The sequence below is a fragment of the Phragmites australis genome, chromosome 2, assembly GCF_958298935.1.
Source record: "Phragmites australis chromosome 2, lpPhrAust1.1, whole genome shotgun sequence".
NCBI classification, from domain to species: Eukaryota; Viridiplantae; Streptophyta; class Magnoliopsida; order Poales; family Poaceae; genus Phragmites; species Phragmites australis.
The window spans coordinates 36,570,290-36,590,586 of record NC_084922.1 but is presented as its reverse complement, the minus strand read 5'-3'; the positions used below and the strand labels follow the sequence as shown (position 1 = coordinate 36,590,586).

Below are 20,297 nucleotides of genomic sequence, written 5' to 3'. Positions count from 1 at the left end.
TTTTAGAGAGGGAGAGATGAGAGTCTAGCTTTTTTTTTTTAATATGTGAGAGTTTTTTATAAGAAAAATACTTTGTAATCTGTTTAAAATAAGGTTGACCTCTTGAAGAAATGAAGTATGTTTCTTTCGGCTCGTATTCATCTTCTTCTAGTTTTCTTCTATTAGCTTCGTTGTTTTGTTGCAAGTTTTTTCTTTTTGAATGAGATTTTCGTTTTGGTTTTTGGATTGAAACATTTTCAACTTAAGAAGTTATTCTTCTTACTAGAGATATAAAAATTTTATACATATATACACAAGTGAGTCTCGAATTCCCTTATGATCATGAATTTGAATAATTTCTTTTATCGGTGATCTTTTCTTTACTTCGAAGTATCTTTCCTCAAGTTGCTTGTAGCAATAACCTGTGAGATAAGTTTTAATAAAAACTAGAGTTTAATACATTCACAATAGCCATGTGTTTTTTAATATTTTCTTAATAGTTTGATTCTCTGTTTTTACTTTTTGCTATTAATTTTTAAAATATGTTGGATGATAAAATCATCCATTGCAAAAAAAATTTTGGTAAGTCGCCTATCGTCGTTATCGGCCTACATGTTCTCTCCAGCGTCCCCGACCTCGCCAGCGACTTCGTCCATGTCTGTCCCCCGCCCTCGTCACTGTCTTCGTCTGTCGCCTGCCCGTCGTCCCCGTTCTCGCCAATGTCTTCGTCCGTCGCCTGTCAGCCGTCCCCGCCCTCGCCACCACCTTCAGCCCTGTGCGTTGCCCCCGCTATCGTCACCACCACCTCTGTCCGCTGCCGCCACCACCTTCCGCTCTGCCTGCTGTCCCCGCCGTCGGCAGTGCCACAATCGATGTGCGCGAACCCTAACCCCCATCTGGATCTAGGAGCTACCGCCAGGTCAGTCTAAACGACGGTAACAATCTCTACCCTAGATCTCCATGTAGCAAAAAAATTCAGATTTGTTGGTGGGTTAAAGATGCGAAGGACTTGGTGGCGGAGAGCGGCGGAGACAACGCCGATTTCAAGAGGTGGCCGCGTTGCAGCGCCGGATGCGGATAGCACCCTCCTCTGAAGTTCTAAGCATATCATATATACTTTTTGTGACATGAAAGCATGCTCATCCAAGCATTTGGTCGTTCCACCTTCCACGTTGGCCCCATTAACTAAGCTTGCTTAGCATAGTGTTTGTTATGTCATGATTGTGATAGAAAAATGCTCGCAACACTTCTAATCATTGTTGTTTTCTCTATGGTAGGCAACTTGGTACAAAGAAGAAGAGGAAGTCCTGCCAGTTGTATATCTACTTTCATTTAGAAAAGCAAGTAAATTTGGACTCGAAAGTTCTAAGCCTATACCTGTATATCTTGTTATGACATGAAAGCATGTCGGTTTAAGCATTTGGACGTTCCACATTGTCCTGGTGAGCTAAGGTCCAATGATTATTATATACCAGGATTGTGATAGGAGAAAAATGCTTGCTGTACTTCTAATCATTGACTTAAAATCTTCAATTTGACTGCACAAAATTTGATCTATTCCTATGTTCTCTTCATTCATTGTATTTTTTATGTATATTTCGTTTGAATCCCCTCAGCTTTGTTTACAACATGCTATGTTCTCATGCTCCAATTGGTGTGTACAGGGTCTTTATGAGTTGTCAGATTTGAGCTGTTTTCCGTTTTCATGCAGATCTACGCATGGATTGGATGCAATGCAGCAAAGTTTGGTTATTTATATGCTGCTGCAACCACTCAGCCAGTAACTAGTAGTTGTTTGGTTATTTCCTTAGTCATTTTTTCCATGTTGCCTCGCCATGGTCCTTGCAGGGTACCATAGTGAACATCACCTCTGTACTAGGAGGAATATCTGATAGCATCGGGTCGAGCATGGCCCGGTCTCCAGGGTGGACACGCTCGCCGGCATCGCTAACAAGTACGACGTCGAGGTAATCCACCACCTTTTCTCCTTCTCTGCCTGATAGTTTAGTTGCTGGGAAACCAGAAATGGAGGTGGCACATAGTAGAGCTGATGCCGTGTAGAAAAACTTGGTTGTATGATAAGAAATGCAAGCATCGATTACTGAAAGATATTTTCATCGCCGTACTGTACTCTTGCATGGAAGCAAGTCCTTTTCTTTGTCTTCTTTCTCCTTGTTGTATCAAAGAGCAGTTTCCTGTGTAGTGCTTCTTCTCCTTCGCAAATCGCAACTATGTCTTAACTGTTGTCATGGTGAAGCTTATTTATGTAAATTCTTCAACTGATTACCAGTCTTCAAATGTAGGTATGTGCTGTCAAAGCTCCTGAATTTGGTGATAACATAAGGGTTAATCTGTATGATATGGCTGTGTTGACGGGAGGAGAGGTTTCCTATTATCGACCAATAACCAATAACTATAGAGTTTCTTAACACGGATTAAATTGCTATGACTGAAATTAACTTTTATATTTTCAAGGTTGTTAGCGAGGATTCTTTTCTTAGACGATGATGTTGTGACACTAGAGAAATGCAGAATACGCCATTTGAAAGACAATGGCTACAAAATCTTAGTGGTATATCAGCTGATTTTTTTTTTCTCTTCATGAGATAACCCTCGGTGACCCCAACATGGCCACATTCATCCCTGTCGCCTCTGGTCCCATCTCTAGCTAGGCTGCTTGAGATTGGAGGTGATTAAACCCTAACTCTTTGATTTTTTCCTCTCCGTTTATTTCGTTTAATTGGGCTTGTTGCTATTTGTGATTATCTGCTGTATGTGGATTCGTGGTTCAGAATCTAAGGCATGATAGATGGTTGCTGCTTTGAGCCAGCTTGATTTTAGGGAAAGAATTAGATTGTAAGCTATATTTTCCTTGATTTGTCAATGATAGACATGCTTTCTGTTAGATTTGGTATGTAATTGTTACAAAATCTGTTCTCTCCATGTCTGAAACATGGGCACATTGATTTGCTGCTGATTTCCTTTGACTATGATGCACTCATGCTTGTGCACAAGCAAATTTTTAAGAACATGTAAAAAATAAATTGTAGGATGCTTCAATTTTAAGACTTGAGACTCTCCCTCAAATTTTTAGTTGTTCTATGCAGGTTGATTCTTCTCAAGCGCAAAGTATACATTCTCTCAAAAGAAATCCCAAGCAAGAGTTTGTGGTGCTGTTGGGGGTGTTAGCAGCTAAGAAGTATGCTTTATTAGATTATCTATCTGTCTTTAATTATTCCATTTCATAACTATTTTCCCATCCACATCTTGTAGGCCTATTTTGCATCTGCACGTACTATGGTATACCTGGACATATTTTTACCTTCTTTTGTTAGCATGTTCCATAAATTATCATAACAAATAGTTGTCAGTTAGTCCTATTGCCCCTTTTTTTTTATGAATTCAATTTTAATACATTTATCAGAAACTTAATTTCCAAGTTGTTCTTTTGGTGCTTCCTTCTCTACATTAGTTAGATATGTCAGAACTATATATTAATAGTTACACATATTTTGAAATTAATTTTGTTCTCTTTCTGCTTCTTCTCCTAATAAATATTAAAAGCATTGCTACTTACAGAGTACGAGAAGGAATGAGAGCATAAACACGAATGAAGTAGCACTACAGTCATTGAGTTTGCCTAAGTTAGCAACATCAGTTGTTAGCTTGTTCTTCAAAAGGCAATGTAACAATATACGGGTGGTAGGTCGCAAGAACAAGAGTGCTGTTAGTGAGGATGAAGAAACTGAATATGATCAAGGCATTTTTTGGACCAAATTACCCAAGTTTTGGTTTGCATCGTCATGTTCCTATGGGTTATGGCCACTGCTAGCTCCTGTTTACAAAGCATTTATAAGGTTTGATCAACAATTTCTCAATACCTAATAGGAAGCTGAATTTGATCTCACGACAACCATCAAAGGAGCTGGGTACTATCACGACAGGTACCTATAGTTCTATGTACATCACTTAATTATCTACTGCTGTAATATATTCTTTAATATCACGACAGGTACCTATTATAGTTCTATTATTTTTTATGATATGTGCAAGTATAGCAAGTTATCAACGCTAACCCATATTAGAATTACATACGAGTTTGTAATACTAGGCCTTATATTACAGGTAACAAGCGTAATTCCAGACAATACTAAGGTTAGTTACACTACATAATAAATACACGGGATATGTATTATTAAACGAGACTGCCAACACGAGCGTTAACAATTGAGGGTGAGCACGTGCATACCATAAATTATAGGGAAATGGGATGCTTCCCCATAATAGATGGCACTAAACAGGGTCTTATGCTTAAAACACCTGAACGGTTATGTGACCAAGCATTGTATTTTTCCTGAATTTTTTGGGCTTTGGTGGGCAGGCTACATTGTATTCAGCTTCTTTCATTTTCTCTTTTCCAACGGCCTGAATTTAATTTATGCCCCTGTTTGCAGGTTCCATTGCAGCTGAGAGGGACATTATTGATGGCATGGGTATTAATAGCATCGAAGGTGTGTATAGAAGATGTGAGAGAACTGTTTCTGTCATGAGACATAACTGTTTCTGTCATGAGACAAAACTCATTCTGTCATTATTATCGAAGTATGTATATTATCAAAGTTTTTTTATATTTTACATAGTTTAATATTTCAGTTTCTCATGATACGGATCTAATGTGTCAGATTTTCATCTATGATCATCCATACAAATGGTCCCTCTCACAACTGAAAGCTTTACAACGTCAAAAGGTAACTAAAACTTAAGTAAATTTCCAGAATGCTGTTGGACTTGCTCCTACAGCACTCTAGTTGTCCAGCACAGTTCATATAGCTGGAAGTTACTGGTATGATCAGTAGCAGCCGGTATTAGGGATGTGTATATTTAATTTTATCAAACATAACACATCGCACTAAATTCCCTGGCTTATATCTAGATGTCTTTATCAAGATGAGATCACCCAAAGGCTAAGAAAAATGCAAAGACCTGATGAAGAAAGGTAAAATGGAAGGAAAGACATAATTACATGGCAACAATTTCTTATGTTGGTTTTTTATCATGCTGTTTAACAATTAGATACACCCAGATATCCTATCCATGTTTAAACATAAGCCCCAAGTATTTCCTACTTCAAAACATATCGAGTTCTCCTGCAGCAACCTGTTAAACTAAGCTATATTTTTCTTCAGGGAACAGATGATACTGATTCATATCTGAATGACTCCCAAAAGGCTAATGAGGGCAATAAAGATGCAACTATGCTATACTCCGTGTTAAATAGAAATTTGACGAATATGAAGGCCCCATACTTTTTTAATCCCCAATTCCTCCTAGCCCCCAATCCGATTGGAAATTGATGGGCAAGCAACTGGATCCCTCGAATCACCACCAGTTTAAAGTGCACCATACAGAGTTGCTTCAATCCAAATGCTAAATCCGTGTGGAAGATTAAACTAACCATAATTACTATTTTGCAGGCTAAATATCCACTAGGTTCTACACAATATAATCGAATGACAAGCTAGCTATGTATAATGTTAACTTAGTATGCAAGTACTGCATGTAGGCTTCATGTAATATAATTAAGTTCCGTAGTATCTGAATTGCTACATTTACAAGTTATGTAACTTAACTAATATCCCCATTATGTAGAGTGTCTATCCATAATGATTGATATTATAATTTGTGTCATTGACAACATGCCAGCCTCAAAACTCAAGGGCCACCCCACGAGGTCAGCATGCGTAAGCCTCAAGGCGAATCCTCTGTACGGCAAATGCTCCTTTCTTGCTTGTCAGGTGTCGGGAGCAGCATTACTAGTCAGTTGACCATTCTGACGCCATTTCCTAGCATTATGGTATCCAATATTTCTCCAAGCTCATTTGGAAGAGGCAGATTGCTCTTGGAAATTCTAGTATTTAATTCACATTTGAACAAAATCCTAGGGGTTTAGATCTCAATCCCCCAACCCAAATATGCCCTAATAGCTATCCTGGATACCTGGTCTTTTAACAGTTACGCAAGTAGCGTCACAGCTGGTCTATGATGACACTTCCCAGATTTTGTAATCCTGTCCCTCGGCAGAAACGATCCAGTTTAGGGGACCGCTTGGCTCAAAATGCTGTGAGCCGATTTTCATTGTTAACTTCTCATCGACCTCAGCGGCGTATAAACTCCTTTCCGCCTTGAGTATCTTGATCTGTAAGATATGCATTATATCACTAACAATTCAAGGCATAAGAAAATATTGCCAATGGCAACAAAAATACGATAGAAGGGGGCAAAAGACGGGGCACATTTTACCTTGCTGCGGCAATGAATCTTCAGACGTCGTCTAATGGAGATAAATTTAGCGATCTCGGGTTGTAAGTGCGAAAAAATGTGATCATAGAAGACTTCAGGAGTGCCAGGGTGCGTCAGGATGTAGGCATATCCTTGCAACTCCTTACCACGGGGGAATCTCCAATGACCCTACAGAGATTGAGAATTTGGGGGCGTATCCAGGTCAGGAGATGCAGCCATGCGGCGGGCACTGGACGAGCGCGGCGAACAGTGTGCAGTGCATCATTAAGGCACCACGTATGACTCAGCAAGCATTTTTTTTACCTCCCAAATTCATTCAAATATTATTCCTAATGCCAATACAGAGTAGGCAAACTTCATCCTTTGACTCCTAATCTGTACTCCATATGAATCCTTTTTATTTTATTTCCTATTTGTTCAATCATGATAGTTAAAACATGATAGCTTGAGCCTATGTTTAATGATTATTTACGTTCAATGTTTAATTACACCGCGTCCAACATTTTAACAAATTCTTTTTACCCCGGGTCACTCAAAATCCTGGCTACACCACTGAAACTAAGCAATGCTGAATCAATAAGGATCAAGCATCTAGAGTCTTATCATTGTGAGAATAAATGCATCAGAATGATCAGGTTATTCAGCGCGCAGGTCTATGCATTTCTTGCTACTTCTATGCAAATACAACTAAACTAGGGACATGTCCACTTGTGCAGAGTGCTGAGCAATAGTAGTTTCAAGAGAGGATGCTAACTTTATTGTACCTGAGTAGAACCAGTATCATGATTCTCTATAAACGTGACTGCTCGTGACGGCCACCAACCTAATACTCCAGGGGGTTTTCCTTTTTCATCAGACAAGCGCCAATACTCAGATCTTTCAAGTGCCTGTGTAGCAAAAGTAAATTCCATATTACAGATGCAGGAAAAAATAAGGAAAACACTAGGTAGGAAAGTGCATTCGGTCACACCACTAGACTACAATAGCATCTTTCCCAAAAGATGGGGAATGCTGGTCATTTCATTCTAAGATGAGTTAAGCTTATCAGCAAACCACTTCACAATAGACAATCAACATTCAGGGATCGTCAGACAATGGCAATTTAACTACGCAAGATGCAAACTAAAATCAATTGACATCATGATGGTTTCATATGTTGAATCCCGCAGAATAGTTGTTAAAGCATTAAATGCTTGTAGAGAAATTTTGAAGTGTCAATTGATAACATTATATGATCCTCCTCCCAAGAATGAGAAAAAAAAGAAGGCATGACACTATGACCCAACCAAACAGGTAGGTAATTGCTTTATAATACATGCAACATAGAAGAACATAATTGATTGCTAGAATATTTGGTATAGAAATTTGGAGTTACCCACATCATTCATAAGACGGATTCCAAATTCCGGTACTGCCAGGAGCCAGAAATCTTGGTGGATACTGGGAACAAGCGATTCTAATGAGACTATGCCATTTTGAGCGTTTTCCAAATGGTGTTTTGAACACTAGTTGCTAATTATATGTTACTAGAAGTTTGAACCGAAATGAAACGTCACCGGGATTGGACCAGTAACTGGCCAGTAATTGGCTCCCAGCCAGGCTGCAGGAAACTTTTGAAAGATGGTTTCGAAACCCAACCCATAAGCAATATCGTAAAACTTTAAAAACTGTAAGCTGAAATCTTACAGCATGAAGTATTCCTTTAGTGGTGACGTCAAATGCACCAGCAGCTCCAGTTGTAGCATTTATCCAGTCAACAATTCTCTGTCTGTGGGCATCTTGATTGTAGTCCATTTCACCATAAGTGTAACTGAGGGAGTCCCAGTACTCTCCTACAGCAAAGTATGGTTCACTTGCTTCCAAATAGTCTTTGACATATCCACCCCAGAAACCACGAACGAAGTCGAGCCTCCATCCATCATATCCAACTTCCTTTCTGCAAGCAGAACGGCTATGGGTAAAACATGTGATGCTGTGCAACACTCAAGTCTATCACCATACAATCCAATTCATCTCGTCCAGCTATGAAAAATATACAAGCCACATTAGAATATATAAGTTGCTGTTCTCATATTAGAATATACTGTTCTCATACGAGACAAGAATTTGCAGAGTTTCTAGCGCATCATTCATTCATTCCAATTTCGTGTAGGAGCTAAGCAGACTCAAGCACTTATATTTTTCCCAACTATGTAAAAAAACTGATGGTAAGCTGAGAAGAATTTGCAGGGTTTCTAGTGTATCATCCGTTCATTCCAATTTATTGTAGGAGCTAAGCAGGCTACAGTATAAATCTTATACATTAACCAAAAGGCTTTCATAACAAAGTGATGTGAGGCAAGGGAAAACTGGCACTCCGAAGAAAATTAGGTCCACAAACTCCACAAACTATGCATGTACATGGACTTCATTTACTCGTTCTACGGGGATGCTGCAGCATAGAACATTTGCATAGGTAATGCCTACAGTAACAAAATATGAAGCACGAGTAACGGCAGGAGCTTTGACCAAGAAATGACAGAATAACGGACCTCATCCAGCAAAGCCATTCTTTAAGATCATTCCTCACGAACTCTTGTGAGTGATCAATGTTAGGTGCTGCATGGAAATTATCTCCACTGCTCTTGTTTCCTCTTCCCTGCAGGGACAATAGTTTTACCCCAAAATAAAATGGGAGGATAGAATATCACATTTGCACAGCTTTATGTGAAATTAATGACAAAATATGTAGTACGATGTTGAATATTCAATGGCTGCTGAAGTTGAATATGTTATTTCCTTTTACCCTTTTGAAACTAAGGTCAAGTTCTCTGAAGTTCTTTATGCAACTAAGTATGGATATTAAGAGCATTTTGCCACCAATATTAAATATATGCAAGTATAAAAATGAAGATTCAATAAGCCCCATTAGGGTTACATATTGGTGAACTGAAACTCCTAGTTCATGCGGGGGAATAAATTGACCCAATTCATGTGTTAATCTTGCAAGAAATTATTGCAGGGCAAAGGACGACCCAGAAGAGAATGACTGGAGTTCAACTAGTGAGTTCACAGGGTATTATCCAAGGTGCCTGTTCACAGGGATGCCAGCACTGTACTGCCTAATTCTTCTTAATGTATCTAAGGTACCTGTTCACAGGGATGCTTAATGTACTGTTCTTGATAAATTGAGTTCACATGGGCATTTAACCATATACTTAATAACCGTACCAGTAGTTGAATCAATGAGTTACTCTTTTTATTGGTTTACTAGTTGGACCATTGGTTCACTGGTCCAATCACCCAAGCTCGAGTTGTTTTAGAGTATGGATGTATGCTTAGACCACCTAAGTTCGAGTCCTTTTCGACGCGAATTTGAGTGCATATTTCTTCTCAATAAAAAGCCACCTAGTTCCTCCTAGTTTGGTCTAGTTTATTTAAGTTTGGAAAAATATAGTAAAATAATGTTGGCTAATAATGCCCGGCTGGTTAATTTGGCTGCCTGGGCACTTCTCTCACTCGTCTTAAGTTCCAAGTTTGGACCCTCGCGTGCCTAGTTAATTTTTCATGTGTAAGGAGTGGACTCGATATGATATGGCTTAGTTTACTGGATCGGTAGGGATAACCGGCGGAGCGTACTTGCCTTCTCAAGAAGGCTTTGAGCAGCTAATTTATGTGGACTAAACTTGTTTATTCTTTACTTGACTATGCCGAATAGTCCCAGCTCTTTAAATAGAGCCGACGCTTACAGTCCATCCAACAACTCTATCTCCAAATAAACTTAATAATAAATCTAATCTGCAAGCTAACAATTCTTATCTCCAACAAACTAACCGATCTAACTAAGCTAATCTAAGCTGCAAGCTAACAATTCTTATCTCCAACTAACCAACCGATCTAACTAAGCTAACAAACTCTATCTCTAACTGAACCTCTATCCTTCTACTGAAAATACCTCCATAACACTGCACCCCCCCCCCCCCCCCCCCGGTGACTTGCAGCTCGTCCTCGAGCTGCTAGGCGGAGGCTAAGGCTGAAGATCGTGTTGATTCCGAATGGATGTGAGGCTCGCAAGCAAGCATTGGAGTGTCACAACTAGGATGATGATGGTGTTGGTTGCAGTTGTCATCATGATATTAAGTAATCGTAAGGCATGTTATCGGCCGGCGGCGAGGCGAACACCGAAGTCATCCCGACAAACGTGCACAGGTCATCGGCGGTGAACTATCGATGTGGATGTCGGTGCCAACATGGGGAAGCACAACCTGATTGTCGATGATGGATGGGATCTCCCGATGGTTGGCGCAGATGCTGATATCCGTGTGCAAGAGCTGGATTTGGTGCTCCTCCTTGTCATGGACTTCAGTCGTCTCCATCTCACTATCCACGCCCTTGGTGTTGGCCATAGATGCTTCTTCCACAGTAGACAGCCGCATCACCACAACAGCCTTCGACGGTGGTGGCGCAGAATCTCCGGTGTTACCAAGGCCGTAGCTGCCGGGCTCGAGCGCAAGCTGCTTGCTTAGTAGCTGGTAGACAACCACGTTGGGGAGGAGAACTGTGTTTGAAGGTGTGCGATGTCCTTGTTTTTGCGTTTGACGACGATCAAGATTCGATCGAGCTTGGATGTGAGATCGTACATGGTCATAGGGTCCCACATGACTGATGCTGTCGTGCATGCGTGACGAAGCGGCTCTAGTCAGGGGACGCTTGGGCGCACACGAATAGCTGAGCGCGCGACGGCCTGAGGCGGCCGGCGAAGGATGCCGACAGTGAGGACGTGTGGCAGACGGGTTTGGAGGCGGAACCACAGGCGGAAGGGGATGGGGCAGCTCGGCCTAGGAAGAAGGTCGACGGCCCAAGAATGATGCCGGAGGCTAGATCCCGCGCAGAGTCGGGAGAATGGTCGTCCGACGTCAAAACCGGGCGGATCCGCGTGGGTTCGGGGTGGGCGACACCGGGCGGCCGGGCGGTGCAGGGGTGGACAATGTCGGGCTAGGCAAACGATGCGGAGAGGACGGTCGATAGCCGGATCTGCGCTCAGTGCGAGACGGTGGCCCAACGCGGGTTGGGGGTGACCGAGCGTCGAGCGGCGCGGGAGCACGGAGGCGACCGACGTATGTGTTGGAGGCGGATCCAAGCAAGGTGACGGGGGCAGCCAGATCCACACAGCACAAACGGAACATTGATTTGTATGGCTGGCCGATGGAGTGCGGATGCATGTGGAAGACAACAGCATGTAGACAGAAGGCACGCAAGAGCGATAGGTCTCTGATACCAAAGATGATATGGCTTAGTTGACTGGATCGGTAGGGATAACTGGTGGAATGTACTCGCCCTCTCAAGGAGGCTCTGGCGGTTAGTTGCGTGGACTAAACTCGATTCATTACTTGACTATGTCGAATAGTCCTAGGTCATTAAATAGAGCCGACGCTTACAATCCATCTAACAACTCTATCTCCAACTAAACTGAATAATAAATATAATCTTCAAGCTAACAATTCTTATCTCCAACTAACTAACCGATCTAACTAAGCTAACAAACTCTATTATCTAATTGAATCTCTATCCTTCTGCCGAAGATACCTCCATAACACGGTCCAACCAGTCCCAGTCTAGTGTTGGTTCAGTGTGAAACCAGCAGATTCAACCGCGTTATCACTGGTATAAAGAAATTTTACTAGCATGAACGGTGTTGAGACCTGACCAGAGCCCCCCTCCCCCTCCCCCCGCGTGCGTGCCAAAACTACTGGTCCAATATAGGGCATGTTTAGTAGAGTTCTCCCTGATTCAAATTCTCTACGGAGAGTGATTCTCCGGAGGAAGTGATTATATGGCTGAAAGTGATTCTCTAGAATAAACTATATGAAGGAAGTGATTCTGTGTGGGAAGTGAATCAGGGGAAGCTGTTTTTTTTCAGCTCCCCAGTTTCTAGTTCATTTCAGATAATCACTCCCACGGATTCTACTCAGGGAGCTAAAAGTTAAAAGCTGTTGTTTGGTAGAGCTCCCCTGATTCCAGCCGGGAAGTTGCTCTGGGAGCTCTGCCAAATAAGCCCATAGTCTTCTTAACAATTTTAGCCCACTGTTGAACTTTTTAAAATGTTTTTGGAGAATCATATTCTAAGTCTTCTAAATGAATATAATTTGGAAGAAAAGGCCTTACCTGGAAATGTGGATCATCAGCGACAACCGCTCGATCGTCCCAGTTAAGATGCCCACCAAAAATATTCCAGACACCATTGTTGTTCTGAAACTGAGCACACCTGTGGTTTAGAACAGCATCACCAAGAACTTTGATGCCAGCTTCATGAAATTTTTTCACAAGCTCCTTCAACTCATCCATGGTCCCATATCTGAAACATTGGTTTATCATGTTAATGAATGGCATCATCTTGCACCATTGGTTCATGATATATACTGTTTAAGAAAATGGACTCTCCAAGTTCCACGATTTTCCCTCTGAAGATCATTGACCTTTATGCAAGGTAAACAGTAAAATAACAAGGTTTCTAAGGTAAGCCAAAGTCAAGTAAATTGAGCTATAGATATCTGGATAAAGTAAACTGAGGATAGTTTATTATCCCCAACTGCAAACAATAGCTTTGTTATGTTTCTGCACACAAAAAATTGTAGCAAAACCTTCAGAACTCTACACACCAAAGAGTCACGATGTTTACAACCTACAATGTCTCACTACAATGCACAAAGACATTCTAGACCAAGCATATGAAAGGGTATGGTCCATCATTGATCTGCAACATCTGTTATCTAAGCACTCCATATCTCCCGCCCAGCTATTTCATCAAAAGGAATGTTCTCTTTGGTAATGCAACATAACTACATAGCTACATCAGTTATCTAATAAGACCTTCCTAGTTCTTTCATCAAGAAGAAATGTTGCTGATACGTTTGTCGGTTACTTGGCAATAACCATGTTTCTTCCTTTTTTGTGAGCAAAATCATATCACACTAAGAAAAATCATAATATGCTCGGTTGTAAGCATATGAAACCTAGGTTTGCCAAACTTCTAGCCAGAAGAATAAAGAATGACTCCCACAGGGAACAATATCATGGCAGTGTTTGCATTTAACTCAGGAGGAAAGGAAGGTTTCGCATATTTAGTACGAATGGAGTGGTCCAATAGCCATAAGTTTCTAGCTTGAGCGCCAATCAAGTTCTGAAAAGGCATTATACAATAAAGCATAGACAACTAAAAGATCATATCTTAAGGATGACTGCTCACATCAACATTTTGCATGTTGCGCAAAATTGTACAAGGACATGCAACATGTGAGTTTTGTTAATCAAATGTACTTATCAGTATCAAGCTCAAAATAAGGAAAGGTGCCTCTAGTTTGCACATTTATAGACTATATATCATATCCAGTATAAGAGGCCTCAAAGGAGGTACTATCATATAAAAGACAAACAAATAAGGACTAACAGTACTATATTTATCAAATCTTAAAGGAATAATTCTGCACAGAATAAATATACCTGGAGTTTAGGTTATATAAATCACTTGGCATGTATCCCTCAGGTGATACAGAATCAGTAGGTGGTGGTGACCAAATAATGGTAAAACCCAGGGATGACAACTCGTTGACCTTTGTACCAAGTTCAACATACCATTTCCCTGACTTATGAGATTCCCAGTTAAATCCTTGGCATAATATTTCAAAGCCAGATCCAGTGCCAGAACAAACTGGCTTTGCACTTGATGGGACATCGAGGTAAACAAGCTCCTCTACAGGATCAATTGTGGGGCTCCTAAAAATGCTATAAGCTTCTGCTGCTAGCCTTTCAATTTCTTGCAGGATACCCTCTTGCAGAACTTTATTCTTAACTCTCTGACCTCTTCTAGACGACAAGCCAACCACCAGATTTCTTATATCACTTATTAAACCATCTGCTTGTACAGACTTATCATCAACTTTCTGTGCCTCAACCTTATCAGCATCTTGGGTGCTTCTGCGCTGGTCCACTTTTGTAAAAGGAATGCAGAAATCGGATCCATTCTCCACATTTCTCAACCAAGTATACTCATCAAGTTTGAGCACGAAAAACAGACCAGAATACTCTGCATCTAGTAAGAAGGATACAGAGCTGCCAGTCCCATCAGCTTTTTGCTGCAGCATTATATAAGATGTGCGATGAGGAATGCTTCACTGAATTCATACCACTTAAATCATTGAATCATCAAGGAGAAATATATAATTGGCCAACGAAATACAGAAGTAATAAGAAAGGCAATTTTTTGGCAGCACCAGCAGAGCTTATGTCAAAAGAACAAAAATCGAAACTTGCGTGTACATTGAGATATACTTTAAATTGAAAGACGACCAATTGTATCTGTATATAGGAGTTGGTCCTCACTTGACTAACCAGAAGACATGATCCTAAAAAGAAGGCAACCTCATGGATAACGCAGTCCGGGTACAAAAACAGAGAATTGCACAAACCGCCACGTTTATATTTTAAGTAAATTTAAAGTTTCCGAAATTCCTTCAGATTTTAAAGAACTGAACTTGCTTTGCACAATTTTTCTGGTAAAAGGGGCGCCGAAAGAACTAACCCTCTTAACAACGGAATAATATCACAGATCACAGGACAGTATAATTCTAAGAAACCAATTTTCTTTCAAGAAAATGTTTAAGAGACAACACAAGCTTGTGGAATAATAAATAATCATAAACCCACCTTTACATTTCAGTTTCTCAAATTCTCATGTGTACTTGAAACTTAAAATTCATGCACTTTAAAATTATCAAATCTACCCAATTGATTTCCTTTGGGCATCCAACCATCATAATTTACAATTTTAGTCTATGGCGGAGATGAATTCTAGTTCATATAATTTCATAAATGCAAATGGTATAGTTCCAAATTTCGAGATTAAAGTTGGTATCATATATTCCGAAACTGCAAGTGGGGCTTCATGTAATCCTACTTCAAAACTCCTTTGCTTGTTAATTATAATAGAGCACAACATGCTAGTACATTTTGTCTATTCTTTTAAATAAATAAAACTCAATTTCATCCCTTTGGATCATTCAAGAGCTAAACCTCAATCTCGTACCTGTAGCAAGGTCTGAAGAGCTTTCTGTCGGAAGATTCTCGTTGCTGGTGGATGTGGTTCTGGAGGGATCTGCCATGCCATGGTATTGTCTTTACAAATTCCCCAATGAATGATAACTTCTCCAGGAATGTCAGTGTCAAATTCCACAAGCCTTTTATGTGCTTCGCTATCTTTCCTCACAGTAACAGTCACAAAATTCTGGACGTACTCTGATTTTAAGATGGGGTATTCCTCATAGAACCCGGAAATATGCTTTCCACTCAAACTTTTATCCCCAGGTGCAGTTTCTTGTGGCTGAGCACTAGATCCTTCAAGTTTGTTCAACACATGCCCTAAAGCTCCTAAGAAATCAGACATTTAACATGTTAGATAACTTTCCTAGACACCCAAAAAGGTTAGAATTCTCAACTTCGAAATGCCGACAGTCATGAACTACCTCCATTCTTATTTAGATGTCGTTTTAGCTCTAGCACATAGAACAAGGTGGCAATCAATACACCCACCTTTCACATGTCTACCCCTCTTCATTACTCTCATTTCCAATTAATAGCACCAAAACCGCACAATCCACCATGCTCATTCAATTCAACTCTAACTTCCAATTAGGGATGGCAACGGGGCTAATCCCCGCGGGGAATGCTTCCCCATCCCCGTCCCCATTTAGCTATCGGGGGAAAGATTTCTCCCATCCCCATCCCCGCGGGGAATTTGCGGGGATCGGGTCCCCAACGGGGATATAAAATTGAATGATATTTGATTATTTTTATATATTAATAATATGTATGTTGTATAAATAAGTAATTTATTGATGTATACGAGGGTAATTAATATAAGATTGATTAAATATTATAGGTTAGACAAAAAAGAATAAGAGTAATTTATTATTTACTCTACGTAATGTAATGTTTGTACATTTATATAATAAGAAAAATATGTATATATGTGATATCGGGGATATAGCGGAGAGCGGGGACGGGGAGCGCCTTCCCGTCTCCGTCCCCATATGAGTTCACGGGGGATAAAGTCTCCCCATCCCCGTCCCCTAATAGGGGAATTCCCCGCGGGGAATTCCCCGCGGGGAATCGGGGATCGGGTTCCCATTGACATCCCTACTTCCAATAGCTTTTAATAGGGGCTATTTGGGAAAACACCACCTAGAAAACATAAAACGACATCTATATAAGAACAAAACTAAGCTCCTAAAACGACATCCATTTGAGAAAGGAGGTAGTACTTCCATGAGAATGCTACAGCAATGCATAAGTATTAGTCTTTTAGAGAAGAACATATGTAATCAAGACAGAAGCTGGCTTCAAGGAACAAAACAGGTCATCAGCATAGACAACATTAGTCTTCAGGGAAAGGGAAAATAGAATGATACGGAGTAACAAATCATATATGTTGGAAATTTTTATAACAATTCCTTGCAAGTTGCAATTATGATTGCTCAAAGGAAGATTTCTTCGGTTTATGGCTTTGTGTTACTGGAAATCCATAGTTGTACATGTTAAATAAACCCAGAGAAGAATTAGAACCCAGAGAAGAATTAGATGCTATAACATGTAGTGCATGCATCCGTGATGCAAGATACTTCCATAAAATATTGTTTCTATGAAAATACTGAAGGTTGTAGAATGGAGCAAATTGTCAGTGCAGCGTTGTTCACTCATAGATAACTAATGGTTGCATTCTAAACCTCCTGTAAAATAGTTTAATGTTTGAAACCATAAGGAAGTGCATATCACTTAGTGGCAAGGCACTGTAATGATCTAAAAGAACGTAATAGATATTGAAATTCTTAATAACCTGGCCAGGTACAAATATCTTGTTTTACTCCTAATGGAACTCCACCATCAAAGGACCCGCTTAAGGATATTCTGAAATCCCTGCCCTCATGTTGAAACCATGCACCTGTTTCCTCGTCCTAACAAAGCAACAATGAAGTGAGACAGTTAAATTGCAAGCTGAATAAACAGCCCTTAAATGCTATACGAGACAAAGGAACACAGGATTTAAATAACGTATGAAACTATGAATCTATCAAAATATTCAGCTCAGATGATGCATGTGTTCCGTATTGCCTATTGTGTGCAGATATGCATGTCCGTTGTGCATGTTATCATTTTCCTAGACAACTAGAGCATGTGAACAAAAAAATTCAATTTAGGCGAGTTCAGATACTGTTTCAATTGGCATCACCTATAGAGTACAAGAGTCTAGAAGCACAACGTCATCTAGGAAATAACAATGGAAGCTATGAGAAAGCTGGAACCTTTAGGACAAAATTGATAGCAGCAATCGGAGTGTCCTTATCAAATTTGATCTGCACTTCACAAAGCATCTGCCCTTCCAAATTGGGTAAAATCTCCAATGGTGTTTCAATTGCGTAGTCCTGGAAATTTCAAATATTGTCCAGCAATTGGAAACCTAAATGAGTAGTGTTAATGGGAAAAGGATAAATAAGAAAGGCATGAGGTTTTGACTGTCTCAGATATCCAAAATAAATTGGAGATTCCTGGCATGTTTTTATCACACTGATACACACATGCAAGTGACAATAGCTGCAACCTATTCTAAGTGCTTGAGCAGTGTTCACAATGGTAAAACAACCTTGATTGGAACTGATCCGGGCGGTCTCATTTCCAAAGGAGGCTGATCCCATTCTCTGAAAATACATAGATAACAAAGTAGGATCTGAAGGCCGCAATTGAAGTAAAAAAAAAAAAAAAAGAAGAGAGAAAAACAACCAATTATTTCATTTCCTTTTCTAGAATGCAAGGCCTTTTTTAAGCTTGATAACATACAAAAGGAACGAAAGAAATGATAAATCTTAATGAATGCGCCATGACAAATTCCTTCTTTGATAAATTGATAGAAAGTCAGGATATCTAGACTATTCTGAAGGAGTCAAAGTCAAGGAAACATAGCAACCACTAACCTAAAATCACAAAATCAGATTATGAAAACTTCTCCCAGTTTTCTACATGTTATGAAGCCATTGGTTGTGCTTAGATGCTATTCCAAATTCTGAAAAAACAAACACGTAATTTAAGGCATTTACGACTGGATCACTTACGCACCAACAGAAACTGCTCCAACACCAACCCCTTAACCGATCCAAAAAACTTTTTAAAAAGTCTCGCGCCCTCCAGGTGGCATAGTTCCACCGGCACACTCGCATGTTAATTTTTTTTTTTTGAAGTGAACGTACTCACGGATTCCCATAATGAACCCGAACCTAAATTACATTGTTGCATGGACAACCAAGTCACGACTGTTCATGCGTTCAACTTGGAGTCATGCATATACCGTAAGCTGAACCTCACTGAAATGTGGGCATACGTACCAGTCCGACCCCATTGCTGATCCCATCTGCTGCTCTTAATGATGCATAAATCATTGTGCGCGATCCAAAAAGAAAAGGAGCAAAAGAAGAAAACGATATTACCTTCCCTGTTCACCATCGTAAGAGACTCCCCAGTGCAGCACCCACTTCCCCTCCACATCGCATCCGACCACGACCTTGCACTTGCCGTCCCCATCCGGCTCCGCGTCCACCCTCACCCATGCCTTCCCTTCCATCTGCGTTTCACCACAAACCCACCATCACCAACCCCACAACCAAAAAAAAACACCGTCTTAGCTCGGATCACGCAACGGGAAGTAGAGCAAGTTACATTTCGGCATCGGCGCAAGGGGAACTTCTCGGAGAACACCACCCCAGCGTCCTCGGAACCAGCCACCGGCGTCTCCGCCGCGCCGGCGCGGGTCACGACGCGGCCGCCGAGCCTCAAGCGTCCGTGCGTGGCGCGGCACCGCCCCGCCCGCGGCCGCTCAGCCACCAGGAAGGCGCCCCCGAGCCGCCCACACCTCGCCGGCGGTGCCGCCTGCGGGATCGCCGGAATGCACCAGCTACCCACCGACATGACTCTCTCTCTCTCTCTCTCTGCTACTCTGCGTGCTTGTGTGTGAAGGAGCGGAAGCTGTGCGGGGGAAGGAGGAATGGGAAGGGAACGGAAGGAAGAGGAGAGGAAAAAGCAGAGCGTAATGAGTTGGGAATAAGAAATGGCTCGGAAAAGGTGCGAGATATCCACGGTCCGGATTACGTGGCAGGAAAGACGAAAGGGACGTGCGAAGATTGGTTCTCGGGCCCACGCGTCATTGGCGATAACGAGGGCCGGTGGGGCAGTCGCCGGGTCCCGGGGGCGGGGGGAATTAACCGCATCCGTTGGTTAGCGGGAGGAGAAGACGTGGGAAGACAAAAAGGCGCGTCTAGGGACGCGCGGGGATGGTGTCTGTCGCCACGTGTCCTTAACTTGTCCTAAACGGGCTGCTCGTGGTTCGGGAAGGATGCGAAGCTGTCTGGTGATGGTTCTATCAGGAAGGAATGGGAGAGTACGGGACATGGTGCGATTGGTCGCCAGAACAAGTTCTATGCTGATTCACGTTGATAAGTTTGTTAGCTATATTGTTTCGGTCTGATATGATACTGCAAATCTATATCCTCGTTTTAGTTTTAGAGTGATAGCGACATCGAGCTTCACTCTTAAATCAGCCCAACAGATATAATTGTATCATATCCACATATATAGAACCAAACATACAGTCTCTTGTAGATAACATAATATCAGCACATTCAACCTTTTATATAGTTTTAGTTTCGGCCAATTAAATAGAAATTATTCTTAACATGTTCAAACAGACATAATCAACTAATTACTTTTCTTTTCAACTAATATGACTCCACTCAACTATTTTCCCTCAGCCTGTATATATGACGGATAAAGCCATGCACAAATAACCAATCACATCCTTAGTCTCCTAGCTTGCCCTTTATTCAAGCTAATGCTAGAGGATGAGCATGCAGATTTCGAAATTAAACTTTGCCAAGAAGTTTGACGAGTTTAGTTTGAAGTTGTAACAGTAGTTTCAATGGTTCAGAGACCGGCAATCTAGA

General features: G+C 41.1%; 1 protein-coding gene and 1 long non-coding RNA gene across 10 annotated transcripts; one reads left to right on the top strand and one right to left on the bottom strand.

The window, feature by feature from the left end:
- Positions 1-609: 609 nt before the first annotated feature.
- LOC133908601 (uncharacterized) lies at positions 610-5,623 on the top strand. Of its 9 annotated transcripts, XR_009908236.1 has the most exons (8): positions 610-1,946; positions 2,283-2,668; positions 3,087-3,178; positions 3,559-3,923; positions 4,434-4,581; positions 4,662-4,727; positions 4,913-4,975; positions 5,166-5,623. It is a non-coding gene; the product is annotated as an uncharacterized LOC133908601 (long non-coding RNA). The 9 variants fall into 9 exon arrangements; XR_009908238.1 differs by having other exon boundaries at positions 610-898; positions 1,257-1,946; positions 4,662-5,623; XR_009908240.1 differs by having other exon boundaries at positions 610-1,421; positions 1,691-1,946; positions 4,662-5,623.
- Positions 5,509-19,394, bottom strand: LOC133908600 (alpha-amylase 3, chloroplastic-like). Its single transcript, XM_062350705.1, has 13 exons — positions 19,018-19,394; positions 18,789-18,922; positions 17,951-18,005; positions 17,613-17,732; positions 17,147-17,264; positions 15,341-15,681; positions 13,759-14,390; positions 12,424-12,613; positions 8,811-8,917; positions 7,966-8,215; positions 7,044-7,166; positions 6,280-6,447; positions 5,509-6,175 (listed from the first exon to the last, which is right to left on the bottom strand). Exons 1-13 carry the CDS (start codon positions 19,264-19,266, stop codon positions 6,017-6,019), a joined length of 2,646 nt encoding a protein of 881 aa, XP_062206689.1. The 5' UTR covers positions 19,267-19,394; the 3' UTR covers positions 5,509-6,016.
- Between the last annotated feature and the right edge of the window lie 903 nt (positions 19,395-20,297).